We start from the raw sequence: 14,251 nt of genomic DNA on the forward strand, positions 1-14,251 counted from the left end.
CTAGGCGCCGCCATTTTGGAGTCGCCGCGGGCTGAGGAGCCGCTGTCTCTTCCGACCCCAGCCCCGGCCCCGGCCGGCGCCCCGCGTTCCACTCCGGCCTCCAGGATGAGCGTGGTGGAGCATGTGCGGGAGATGGCGGCTGCCGGGCTCCACTCCAACGTGCGGCTCCTCAGCGGGCTCCTGCTCACCATGAGCGGCAACAACCCGTGCGTGCCGCCGGCAGGGGGCTCTGTGGGGGCGGCAAGAGACCGGGGCTTTGGGGCTGAGGCCAGGGCGCTCCTGGCGTGGCGTGGGGGGCGGCTCGGGGGTTGACGCAGGAGGCTGGGGGGTTCTGTGGGGTGACCGGGGGGAGGGGGATGAAATAAGGAGCTGAGCGCTTCGTGGGGCCCTGCGGGAGCCCCCGTGGGAAAAGGTCCTGGGGGAGCAGATCGGGGCTGCAGCTGCTTGTGGTCTGTACCTGGCTCTGCCATAAGGCTTGCTGTGGGATCATTAGCAGGCCCCGTCGTTTCTCGCCGTCGCAGTTCCCCGCTGTGTAAAAGGCGACCAGCAATGTATAAGTAGGGGCATAGCGAGCAGATCGAGGGACGTGATCGTTCCCCTCTATTCGACATTGGTGAGGCCTCATCTGGAGTCCTGTGTCCAGTTTTGGTCCCTACACTACAAGAAGGATGTGGATAAATTGGAGAGAGTCCAGCGAAGAGCAACAAAAATGATTAGGGGTCTGGAACACATGAGTTATGAGGAGAGGCTGAGGGAGCTGGGATTGTTTAGCCTGCAGAAGAGAAGAATGAGGGGGGATTTGATAGCTGCTTTCAACTACCTGAAAGGGGGTTCCAAAGAGGATGGCTCTAGACTGTTCTCAATGGTAGCAGATGACAGAACGAGGAGTAATGGTCTCAAGCTGCAGTGGGGGAGGTTTAGGTTGGATATTAGGAAAAACTTTTTCACTAAGAGGGTGGTGAAACACTGGAATGCGTTACCTAGGGAGGTGGTAGAATCTCCTTCCTTAGAGGTTTTTAAGGTCAGGCTTGACAAAGCCCTGGCTGGGATGATTTAACTGGGAATTGGTCCTGCTTCGAGCAGGGGGTTGGACTAGATGACCTTCTGGGGTCCCTTCCAACCCTTATATTCTATGATTCTATGCTCCGGGATGAGGCACGCTGAGGTGTGCGTATGAAAAGCCCTATAGATGCTAAGAGTTTCAGCTTCCCAGGCGGGGCAATCGAGAGACAAGGTGACTTGCCCGTCACTTTCTGATGGATCATCCCTGAGGATCTGCCACCCACCTCATTCTCCTCCTGTTGACAGTGATGATAGCGGACATAGCGTCTTTCAGCACTTAAGCTACAGTGCATCGTTCGTGTTCAGTGTAGTTTGTGAATCATAATTGTTACTGACAAAAATTAAAATACGGTCCTAAAACTGAGTTCTTGGCTCTCAAATCTGCCTGTTGCAGAGGGTGGTTAACAACAGTTCCCATTGTAAGGTCTTAACAGATGATCAACAACTATCCAACAGATGTTCTAATTGGGGCTACTGTGTTTAAAATGGAACTTGCTTGTAGTTGTGCTTATCTTTTAAGGGTACAAATATTGCACTCTTAGTTCTTCCAGATTTCAGGCACAGCTAGGGGATTTAATCACTAATACTGAAAATATAGCATTTAACACTTTTGCTCCTATTATGTAATCAGCCAGTTTAAGCTTATATCTTTTTTTAATCTCTTCTAGTGAGTTATTCTCGCCATCACAAAAGTACCAGCTTCTTGTATATCATGCAGATTCCCTCTTCCATGACAAGGAATATAGGAATGCTGTAAGTAAGTATACAATGGCCTTGCAGCAGAAGAAAGCATTAAGTAAAACTTCAAAAGTAAGACCCTCTACTGGGAATGCTGCAGCCACTCCACAAAGTCAGGTATTTGGAACTAGAGTAACATACTGCATATAACTCTTATTCTCCCTGTAAAATGAAGTATTGGTGAATTAATTTTGTAGCGGTGGACTACAAAATTACCACAACAAAGAAGCCTGAATTTTGTGGCTATTTAATTTTGAAAATGTGTCTGACCGCTACTTTCTAATGAAAAACTTAACTTGGTCTCAAATGTCAGAGAGAATGCCCATTTAATTTGTAGTTTTCATTAACAAGAGAGAAAATAGTCTGCATTATAAAAGTACAACCTACTGTCATCTTTACATTTTATATCTTGACTTTGTTAATGGAAATACAAGCCTTTCATAAGATTTTAGTAATTTAGACTCTGGTTTTTATTTAGTTAGAACAACATTTGAGAGAGATTACATTTTAGTGATCAATTTTATTTTAGTGTCTGCCATCTGAAATTGAAGTGAAATACAAGATGGCTGAATGCTACACAATGTTGAAGCAAGATAAAGATGCTATTGCTATACTAGATGGAATTCCTTCAAGACAGAGAACCCCCAAGGTAGGTTCTGGAATTGATTTGTGGCAAACAGTAGTTTAGGTGTTTTTGAAGTTATATAATCATATTTGCTCAAGAATGAAGATGTAGTATATAGCGGTAAAACGATTCAACCTTGACATTTGTGCTTATAGTATTTAAATGAGTTATTTGGAAACACTGGCTAAACACTTCTAAATTATCTGAGTTTAGTAAGCATATCTTCTTTAAAACCAGGTAGTCTCTAAATGGAGTTTCTTTGTTTGAAAGATTTCACCAAACAAATGGGAGCTAAATGTTTTTGGATGTCTTTAACAGGTAATTTCTGTGAAAATTACCTGGGCAATTTTATTAATGCTAGTGGGAATTACAAAATCTTCCCTATGCGTGAGGAACAATAGACACCTTGACATGTGCTGATAAGCTATTGAGAGCATGTATACGTAACCTATTTAGGATTGAATTCTCTGTTAGCTATGCAAAATTCTACTCTCCCCAGCTGACTACTCTGAGGTTTTTGGAAGGTCGCAGAACTAGTTTTTATAATTCTGGGAAAGAGTAGCTGCTGCTCTAGACAAAAGTGATAAAAATGCCTTAGCTCTGACTATGCTAATACTCCCACCGGTGCTACCACCAGAGGTAGTAAAACAATGGACGGTTCTTGAAAACGGTCCCCTTGTATTGTCACTCTACCAATGGGAGTCTCTTAAGAGAGAACTCTTTTTTTCCTTAAGATTCTTCTCACACTTTTTAATTATTTACATAGTGCTAATGTTTAGGACACTTAGTATTTTTGGCACTGAATACTACTGAGACTTTGCTTGCTGGTTCTGTCATCTAGGTAATCTCTTAGGCCGTTTACACGTCATGCATAACAACTTGCATGTTAGCAGCATCCCATCTTGGCCAGCGAGTGGTAACCGCAAGGTGTTCTACCTTTAGCAAGGCTTGCTGTACAGAAAAGGAAGAAAATTGAGGAAAAGAAAAGCAGCCTTCTACTCCTGCAAACCAATAAACCAAAAATGCTTAAGCACTAGAACAGCTAGCTGCATTGAGGGGGGAAGCTTGCTCAAGCCACTTCTGCCCTTTCATGAGCTGTGAATTCAGTCAGAATCTAAATGCAAACCTACTCTTCACCTCCCAAATACAAGTGCTCTGGTAGACTTCCACTGGTATGTGGAGAGAGCAAGTAAAAGGAAGCGATAAGGTAATATATAGGCCTTTGCAGACATCACTTCTACTTACGTAAACACTTGCCCATCTTTTGAATGAGTGTTCATAAACCATTTTGAGATTCCCAGAGGCACTACACTAGTGTATAATATTAGGATATCTCCACTTTTCTGTATTCTGAATCAGAAATGAGAAACACTTATTTTATAGGAGTTGATGACTTAAGAAGCAGGGCTCATAACTATTCTCTGTACAGAGAGCTGGGAAGATGGGGCTATGCTTGATAACGAAAACATGACTTTTTGGTGAGGAACTCTGCTTTTAATAACTCTTGATTGGATTGTTCTCACAATCAGATTTTTTTGATTACAGATTAACATGATGTTGGCAAATTTGTACAAGAAGGCAGGTCAAGAACGCTCATCTGTTACCAGTTACAAAGAAGTGCTGAGACAGTGTCCATTAGCACTCGATGCCATACTAGGTAGAGACTTTTTCCCCACCAAGTATCTAATATTAAAAATTACATCTAGCAACATTATCACTAAAATATGAGATATGTAAGACATATTAGTAAACTAGCTCATTTGCATATAGTACAGACTGCATGCAATCTACAAGTTGTACAGGAGCATTGTAGCTAACTGCCTGTATAAATTCAAAGGCATGGGATTCTCTGTTTTTAGACATTTTAACGAATTTGTATGACACTGTATTGGATACTTGGATTTGACTAGTGTATTTTTCTGAATAGGTTTGCTGTCACTTTCAGTAAAAGGGGCAGAAGTGGCTTCCATGACGATGAATGTTATTCAGAGCATCCCTAACTTGGACTGGCTTTCAGTGTGGATCAAAGCATATGCATTTGTGCACACTGGAGATAATACTAGAGCAATCAACACCATCTGGTAAGAATCAAGGTGAATTAAATTACTGTTCCTGAGTCACTACTTCACATAGTGTTGTGATAGATTTAAACATGCTGCTTGGCACAGCATGATGCCTATTTTGTGCTGTTTGAGGACCATGCAGTTGATCTGTAAACATTGCTTGGATTTTGTCAGATGCTGAACATAATATTAAAGATTTTTTCCTGAGTGAGGAAAAATCTTGATTTGGAAAACTTGAAAGCGTAACAATATTTTTAGACTTGCTATCCATTTTTATGATAAATGTTAAGGTTCTGACAAACTTAAAAAATCATGACATTTTTCCGTACTGGTCTTGGATTGTACCACAGCATATAAATTAAATAATGTCTGAGATATGTGCAAGATCTGGGTATTCTGTGAAGAAAGCCCCAGTTAAAGTAAATAGTTCTGCAAAGGCTATACACACTTTCATGGGGAAGAGAAGGTACCTTGAGTCTCCTTAGAGCAGAGTGCTTAATTTTAAAATACGAACTTGTTTTAATTTACAGGATTGAAAAGAAGCTTCTTAAATTACAATCTTTTTGTAACTGAAAACACCAGTGCAGCTACTTTTGAAAACTGACTGCTGGAAACTAGTTTTAAAGTTTTTGTGACTTAACTATACATTTCTAGAACTTGAATGGAAACTGAGAACCCCATGATGATGCTGTGCTGTTGGTACAATTTCTTTGCTCAGATGCTCTTATAAAAGCTACAAGTTTCAGTCAGTGCAGATAAACTTAACTAGGGCATTACATTTAAAAAAACATATTTCCTTTCGGATGTCGGTTGCATTGTGCTTTACTTGAAGCTGCGTTTGAAGTCCAGCTGATATAGATTCCTAGTGCCTATCTCCTAAATGATCATTGCCTGGGGTTAATGGTGTGAACTAGCTACCTTGCTTGTGGGTGCAGCTCGACTTGCTGGTGATTTATCTGTAAAGCCCTGGATGGGTCTAAGACCTCACCCCCCTGCCCAGTTTATCATGCCAGGGAAGATTATCTAGGGTGCAGCTATTAATTTCTGGCATCAAACTTCGGGGCTGGCAGCAAGATATCTTCAGTACAGGGTCCTTGCTTAAGAACTCTCTCGCTCTCCCAGTTTGGCAGCCTTCAAGGAACAATGTAAGTTGTATGTATGTCATCAAGTAGTTTTTTGGATGAATGTTCAAATGGTGGGTGTGTGGTCACTCAGTAAAGAGTGATACCACATTTTGTGGTAACTGTAGGTCTTTAAATGAATGACATTTTAAAATCATAATTTTACAGGTGTATTTGAGAAATAATTTACAGGTTCCAAAGAGTGTTTTAGCATTCAACCAGTACATAACAAGATGCTAGTTTAAATGGCATTTCTTTTCTCTTAAAGCTCGTTAGAGAAAAAGTCTTTACTGAGGGATAATGTGGATCTATTGGGTAGCTTAGCAGACCTGTATTTCCGAGCTGGAGATAATAAAAACTCGATTCTGAAATTTGAGCAGGCACAAATGCTGGATCCTTATCTGATAAAAGGTAGGTAATTGTAAATTCTCAAAGTTACCCCAGCATGCTAAACCCTTGATTGTCACTAGCACAGCAGGTGCATCCAGTTCACATTCCACTAAAGACTTAACAGCTACATAAATATTTATCAGCACAGCAGGTGCATAGTTTCTGTCCATACCCAGAAGCAGTTGGTGGCAGTCATAGTAGAAGTTTGTCTTACATCTCGTTAAAAATTACAGTACTTCAAGAAGTTAGTATAGCTGTACATCAGGCTTTCCAAAGAGGAACATAGTACTAATTTAGTTTAAGAAGCTTGTGTGTTCTGTTTTTCCTTCTAAATGAACTATGTCTTCATTGTAAGGTGTCTAGAATTCTTCATGCTCTCATTTTATACCTGTTTTTCTTGATTCCTCCTCCACCTTTATGGTGAAAGTGCAGAGTCTGGTGCTCAAACTTAGTCCCAGAGCATGTATGATCTAAGAGTAGCTATGATACAAGTGCTGTGAAATCACTGGCCCTTATGGTCAAGTTCCGTTATGACCTTAAATCTTCATAAAGCTTTTAAGTTTCATAATTAGGAGCTCAGCAATAATACAACTGATCCCAAAGTATTTCATTTTTAGGAATGGACGTATATGGCTACTTACTGGCACGTGATGGTCGACTGGAGGATGTGGAGAACTTGGGCTGCCGTCTTTTCAATATTTCTGATCAGCATGCAGAACCATGGGTGGTGTCAGGGTAACTTCCACTTACTTTTCACTTCCTCGCATCCCTGGGCTCCTTAGCTAACCTGTGTTAGGAGCTTGAACGTGTTTGGGGCAATGTGTTCAGGTTTCATTAGTTTGGAAGCTGTACTTATTTTGTGAGTCTGCTGTTCTGTTTAAACATTTAGGTCTTGGTCTAACTTTAAAATATCTTGCTAGAAATACATATTACATTTTTCAATCCTTTTCTGGCTGTAGTTAAACACTTTGGAGTTGTTGGGTCTATCAGATAACCAATGTTGCTGTAACTAAGTACCTGAATCACCAATTTTGTTAAAGGCTAATAAGCATCCTATTTTGTTAATATCTTTTAAAGTAACTTTGCATACTGTAAATCCATCAGTTCCTTTTCTTTTCAGCTTTCCATGAATGACTTTTGGTAGTGCACACTTACCACCATTGCTCTTCTTTTTGTAGGTGTCACAGTTTCTACAGTAAGCGATACTCCCGGGCCTTGTATTTAGGAGCCAAAGCTATTCAGCTGAATAGTAATAGTGTTCAAGCTTTGCTGCTGAAAGGGGCTGCTCTTAGAAATATGGGACGAGTACAAGAGGCAATTATACATTTCCGAGAAGCAATACGCCTTGCACCTTGCAGGCTTGACTGTTATGAAGGCAAGTAAAGTACAATGACTATTGTATACAACTTTGATAGGGCTCTGGTGTACGATGTTGTCATGGTATAGGAAGAGTATAAATTGCCTCCCAGAGTTCCCTGCAGGTGAAGTAATATTGCTTATTACCTAGTAGGTTAATTAATTATATTGAAAAACCCACTAAATAGAGCTGGAAATAGGGAGAAGAGGGGGAAATATTAGACATTAAACGCGTGCTTGTTAAACAAAAATAGCTGAATTTGATGTACTGAGAAGCATGCTTATTAAATTCTGATAGAGTCCCTGTACACAGATTATTAGTGTGCCAGTGTATAAATATTTTCTTCTTTTTGGTCTTCAGGTCTCATTGATTGTTATCTGGCATCCAACAGTATCCGTGAAGCAATGGTTATGGCTAACAATGTGTACAAAACCCTGGGAGCAAATGCACAGACGCTTACTCTGTTAGCAACAGTCTGTCTTGAAGATCCAGTCACACAAGAGAAAGCAAAAACCTTATTAGATAAGGCACTGACACAGAGACCAGATTACATTAAAGCTGTGGTAAAAAAAGCGGAGCTTCTTAGTAAGTTTTTTTTTTTCTTTTGAGATGTCTCTTCCTTGTCCAGTTTATTTGAATAATTTCTTACATGAAAGTGAGTGTTCCACAAAGTCGCTAATATGAAAAACACTATACAAATGTTACAGCCAAAGACTAATCAGTTCTGTGTAAAAGAGAAATCACAGGATGCCATAAGATATGAATTGCTTAGATATTACCATGATTGGCCCTATAGTAATACTTCAGATGGAAGAAATTATAACTTGCTAATTATTTAAGAGATGATCATGTGTGCATTGATTTGGTTTAAAATATAACACTAAGAGCAAGAACTACGTTTTAGAAGAGCAAGAACTACGTTTTAGAAGATTTAATCATCACCAACTGCAGATGGTTTTAGGAATAAAGATGAAGATTGTGATTAGTGTATTACATATTAAAGTTATTTTGTGGAAGATCTATCTAAACCATTAATAGAGCTGTAGCTCTGCGTGTCAACAGGTAGAGAACAGAAATATGAAGATGGAATAGCTTTGTTGAGGAATGCACTGGCCAATCAGAGTGACTGTGTTCTGCATCGAATACTGGGTGACTTTCTTGTAGCAGTCAGTGAATATCAAGAAGCCATGGACCAGTACAGTATTGCCCTAAGGTAAAACTTGTAGACACTTGAGTTTGCTGTATGCTTCTTAGAAACTAAAAATTGCATGGCTGCTGAAAGATGGCTTAGTGGCACATCTTCAGTCACTTTTGTGTGGGGGGCAGTGGGTTAGTTTGTTTGATTTCCCCCCCCCCGCACATACACTCTTATCAGTGAATTTGGGATTGTCTACAGTGGCACAACTGCACTGCTCTAGCTGTACTGTTGTAGTACTTCAGTGTAGACACTACCGATGCTGACATGTGAGGGGTTCTTCAATCAGCTTACCACTGTCTACACAGGGATTAGGTCAGCTTAACTACGCCGCTCAGGGCTGTGCATTTTTCACACCACCTGAGGAATATAGTTAAGACAACTTGATTTTTCTAGTGGAGACCATGTCTTACTCTTTGTGTCTTATGTAATGCAATTCCCAATTCAAAGTCTCAAGGACAAAAATTTACAATCGTAAACTTGTGTTAATGTTAAGTATGTTATCAGGCAGTCAATTGCTAGACCAATAAGAAGGATTAAGGCATGGATTTGTTTATAATTTCTTAAACTGTTCTATACTCTGTCAGGCACCTTGGGCTCCACCTTTAGGCTGGAAGGTGCTATATAAATGTAAGGGATTAACTAAGTTCAAATGGAAAGGTTTTGAATTCAACTGAATCAACGTTTCTTCTTACAATAAAACGGGTCCCTCAAACTCAAATAGAAAAGAATTATTTCAAACTTGGGTAAAATTTAGCATGTTTCAGAATAAGATGCCATATTTCCTAATAAAAAATCTTATGTTCTCTGTATTTTTAAAAGATAAATACCTATCTTGACTGCAAGACCTTGTTATACACACAGTAAACTGTAAGGTCTGGTAGGCTGGCTATTTTTGCCTGGATGGAGGTGGGGGAAACAGTGTTTTTAGTGCTAGTCGCTTAAATTGCATTTATCTGTCTTCTGCTGCTTTAGTTAGTGTTTCCTAGAAGAATTGTGTAAGCTTCGTTGGGAGGCTCATGGAGTTCAGACAAGTGCATTCTCAAAGGTTAGGAATTTGTATATAGATGATGTAATTGGTGTTAATTGTGCGCTTTCATCTTTTGTCAAATGGTTATTACGTCAGTCTGAGGTAAAGTTGCAACATCTTTGAGTTTAAATATCAGTAGCAGTAAACAGGAAGTGGGGGAAGCAAGATGGAGATGTTTTGATTAGACATATTTCTAATGTTTGGGTTTCAGAGTAGCAGCCGTGTTAGTCTGTATTCGCAAAAAGAAAAGGAGTACTTGTGGTATCTTAGAGACTAACCAATTTATTTGAGCATAAGCTTTCGTGAGCATCCGATGAAGTGAGCTGTAGCTCACAAAAGCTTACGCTCAAATAAATTGGTTAGTCTCTAAGGTGCCACAAGTACTCCTTTTCTTTTTTCTAATGTTTACTGCCTTAAGTTTGATGTAATCCTTTTTTCTCCCCCAGCTTGGATCCCAATGATCAGAAGTCTTTAGAAGGAATGCAGAAAATGGAAAAAGAGGAGAGTCCAACAGATGCAACCCAGGAGGAGGATGTGGATGACATGGAGGGAAGTGGAGAAGAAGGGGATTTGGAGGGCAGTGATAGTGAAGCAGCACAGTGGGCAGATCAAGAACAATGGTTTGGCATGCAGTGAAGATTTTACTTAAACTGATATGGGTTTCAGTTCTTGAATGTGCCATGTTCTCTGAAGGAAGAACGTCACCTGCAATTTTTGTATTAACAAAGTGGACTTTATAAAACAACCGACTCTGAAACCATTTGATAGTTCTCTGCATCACAGTTCTGTTAATTTTTGTGATGCTTCCTATTTATCAATTACAAGATTGAGCTGAACTATGCTGGAGATTATTTGTAAGAGTCGTTTAGTCTTTTCTTGCTAAAGCTAGGATCTTGAATATAAAGCATTTCATATAATATACCTATTGCTAGTGACTAAAATGTCAAAATTGGGTTCAAAACTAAGTAGTCTTGATCCTTAGCTATAGATGTAAATACAAGAGTTTTTTATTCCTTTGTGAAAGGCTTTATTCTTTTGTCTGGGCTCGTGCATGATTTCTTGCAGAAGCTTGTAGGAGTCACTTGTATGTATTTGAAAGGAGCAATTTTTCCTCTCTCTTCAGCCAATTAACCTGTTTGGTGTAAGGCATTGCACTAACTTTAAAGGTGGAATTTTATCTCCGGCAACCTTGACTTATAGGATACTTTGTAACTAATCAGTTTCTATGTACGAAGAATAGTACGATGTTAGAATTATAGTAATTTCCCCAATCCATACAAAGCCCTATAATTACTTAGCCTATATGTGAACATTTTCTTCTAAATAGAGTTCAGTTTTATTTAGGTAAGTTACTAAAAGGCATTACAGCAGTAGTGACATAAAGCCGCTTCATATCCTGTGTGTGGCACTGTCAGTTTAAAAAAAATTAACTTCTCCATTGCATCACTAGTAGAAATTTTAAATTAGAATGGCTGTCTTGGCTTTCTTTATATTTTACACGTACAATTTAGCTTTACCTATTGAAAATAGAATCTCGTGCTATCACCTACTAAAACTATAGTGAATTGTCCACGGTAGAAATTCTCACAGTGGGCATCTCTTATTAAAAGTAAATCTTTCACTGAAACCAGAAAACCAAACAAAACTATTTCTGTGGCACTTAAATTTTGCAAAAGAACTACCCTTGTCCTAGTGTTTCACTCTTGATTTACTTGCTTCTTGCTAAAACATATGTCTTTATAACGCTTTCTAGTGGTGCTATAGTTCACATTGTCTTCAGTCCATGGTCATGCATAGCCTTGTAATTCTGCCTGTGGCTGCTCAAATCTATTGTACTCTTCAGTGCTGTCATAGCAGCTGAAGCAGAGGTTGACAGTTTTTTGTATTGGAACTTTTTGATACTCTAGAGCAAATACTTGACACACACAATAGAAAACAAGCTTTTCACTAACTATAGTAGCATAGCACATACAAGAATAAAATACATGAAATATCTTCAGTCCCAAAATCATAAATAAAAATACATATTAAAAGGAGGGGACACTTAGTCCTAGAACACATATTGTAGCCTGTTGGTTTTGGGATGTTTAGCATGTGTAAGTATTACAGAGTCTGAACAGCTTCTTCCTGTACATATCCAGACAGCTACCCATAATGGATAGTCTCCTCTTTCTAATCTTTTAGCTATGTTTGAGGGTGGGGGAAACCACTAGCTTTTCTCTGGTGTCAATTGATTTGCACTAAAGTAACTGAAAAATAAGCAAGCAGGTAGCCTGCCTTACTGTCCTATTATTGATGGTCTTAATTAAGAAGTCTTTTGGCTTATTATCTCATTTCACTAAACACTGTGCAATCCAAATGGGCTACATTTAAACTTAAAAACAAATCATATTTAGGTATCTGCTCTCTGAGATTGTGATCAGTCCCTTCCTGGCTCTAGTCTACTTCATGAAGAATTCAGCTGTTTGTCATTCAGCAGTGGATGGTGATAAGTTTCAACTCCTTGCATGTTGTTAATTCTTTACAGAAGGAAACTGTAAAAACCAAACTGTTCCTTTTGCAATCTGTCCATTTCTTCCTTTCTGTGCAATAAGCCTCAAAATCGGTGCTGCTTCTGAAGGTTAACCTAGGTTGGCTGTTTCAAGTCTCTTAATTGTATGTCAGACCCTAGTTGTGAAGATCAGATTACAAGTATTAAGTGCTCCCTTAGGAAGTAAAGCAAAAAGGCATTGTGTGTTTAAAAGCTGAGGAGTATGTGGGAGACACATGGTGTACGTTTTAAATTGGCAGCGGCTCAGCTGAGGGTTTTTACTTCAAATGACTCATTCAAATGCCCCTAATCAGAGCTATTCTTATAGCTTCCAGCTGTGTTAGCACCATGCATTGCAACACTTCTTTTCCTCTAAAGCAAGGTTGACGTGGCACAAGAAACCTGAAGTCTAGAGCCCAGTCATAGGATGGTTCAGTGTGTTTGCAGGTAGGAAAGCCTGTTAGTTTTCTCACCTTAGATCACTCTCTTTGGTTAGAGGTAGCCTAACTATTGAATCACTACAGCAAGGGCTATGAATGATGAAGAGTTTTGAAAACCTTTATCCTGTAGTAACATAAACCAGCTGCTGCAGGGTGGTCCTTCTTTCATTTCACCCAAGGCCCAGCCCTGATCCCATTGGTAAATGATGGAAGGAACCCAATTAAATGTTAGGGAGAGGTAAAATTGTATTGCACTTTTGCTAATTTCAAAGTAAGATCTTAGTATCCATATGCAAGCAAATTGTTATTGGGTAAGACTTCCGTTAAGACAGTCTCTTTGACAAGAATAGAGGCCAAATTTCAAGAAGAGTTTCTGCTGTAAGAAACTTTCTTGTAGATTTCCTTTATGGGCAGCTGTGGAAAGCTTAATTTAGACACCTTTTACATCCAAGAATAAAACAATATCAATGTCCAAGAATATGGCCCCGGTTTTGTTGTGGTATGTTTTTTGAGAGAGAGTGCTTTGTTCATTATCTAAAATATAGAAAGCTCAGCCAGATTCTGCAGTAATGGGTACCTCTATCAATGTATGTAATAATGTTAGAGCTGTACTGATCATATCATGTATGCTTTTGCTAATGAGTGTACTGTGGCTGGATATGGAATTATTTTAAAGAGTATTTTAATGTTTGTCTCAATTCTAAGGGGATTCTTGGTCTATTAAAGACCCTTCATTAACAGTCTAATTTTAGAGTATGAGCTGTTTTTACAACCTTGTGCTCCTGAATCCTGTGGTTGGTTCATAGTTTAGGGAATATAGCTAATGCAATTAGCCCATAACAAGTAGTTGTCCTCATTCTGTACCTTAATCTTTTGATGTGTACGCTCAAAGAGATAATGAAACCCAAAACTAAAGCTCAACCTATATCAAGAGCGTGATGTAAACTCCCTAACGTGATGCAATTCATAGGTGAGGTTGGAATGTCATAGCTACCCAACTGCTTTTTGCAGTACAAATGGTAGATTAGCAATTGCAGGTGGTCTGAAAGAGTAGATAGTCTCTGGTAAAGGGCAAAGACAAAATCTGCGTATTTGCTTAACTTCCTTGCTGTTTGACATTAAATCACAAACTTCATTAACTTCAGCTTTTACTATGGTGGAAAGACCCTGCTATGATGTGAGGAGACCAAAGTTCCTTCAATCCTACAGCTCCCCCCAAAGTCCTGTAACCATTACAAATCTGTTTTGCCAGCACCTTAAGGCAATGTGTGTTGGAGGAATCGGGCAGTCCTGGAGCTGCCAGATAAAGAGCTGTCCTGCAGCAAGTTACTGAACCTCTTGCCAAACTTCCCTGTCTGTAAAACGGGGATAGTGCTTATTTCCCTACTGCACAAGGATGTGAGAATTTTAAGCAAAGATTATACAATGATTAGAAAACCATAAGGTGCTATGTAAGTGCTGTTTACCCAATTAAAGTGTCATATTCTTTCTACCCTTCCTTTCCTGTCATTCCAGATTAGGAGCTTTCTCCTTAATAATCAGCTTCTTCCATAGGCTTGTTTCACTTAGTGATGGTTAGAGCCTTCCCTTTTCATGACTCTCTGGAGCTGACATTGAAGTTTAAATCAGCCAGAGTAGTAGCAGTGTTTTTGTTACACAAAAACTCCTAGATGTGGCCTCAAAGGGAATCCCATCAGCTC

General features: G+C 39.5%; 1 protein-coding gene across 3 annotated transcripts; it reads left to right on the forward strand.

The window, feature by feature from the left end:
* ANAPC7 (anaphase promoting complex subunit 7) lies at positions 1 to 13,297 on the forward strand. 3 transcript variants are annotated; one of them, XM_048821933.2, is made up of 11 exons: positions 1 to 206; positions 1,731 to 1,917; positions 2,330 to 2,449; positions 3,971 to 4,082; positions 4,353 to 4,506; positions 5,878 to 6,020; positions 6,617 to 6,734; positions 7,178 to 7,374; positions 7,717 to 7,941; positions 8,419 to 8,569; positions 10,028 to 13,297. In XM_048821933.2, exons 1-11 carry the CDS (start codon positions 106 to 108, stop codon positions 10,215 to 10,217), a joined length of 1,698 nt encoding a protein of 565 aa, XP_048677890.1. In that variant the 5' UTR covers positions 1 to 105; the 3' UTR covers positions 10,218 to 13,297. The 3 variants fall into 3 exon arrangements, with proteins under 3 accessions (XP_048677890.1, XP_048677891.1, XP_048677892.1); XM_048821934.2 differs by lacking the exon at positions 1 to 206 and adding an exon at positions 376 to 613; XM_048821935.2 differs by lacking the exon at positions 1 to 206 and adding an exon at positions 378 to 613 and having other exon boundaries at positions 1,731 to 1,819.
* Positions 13,298 to 14,251: the final 954 nt, after the last annotated feature.

This window comes from Caretta caretta, chromosome 15 (genome assembly GCF_965140235.1).
Source record: "Caretta caretta isolate rCarCar2 chromosome 15, rCarCar1.hap1, whole genome shotgun sequence".
NCBI lineage: Eukaryota > Metazoa > Chordata > Testudines > Cheloniidae > Caretta > Caretta caretta.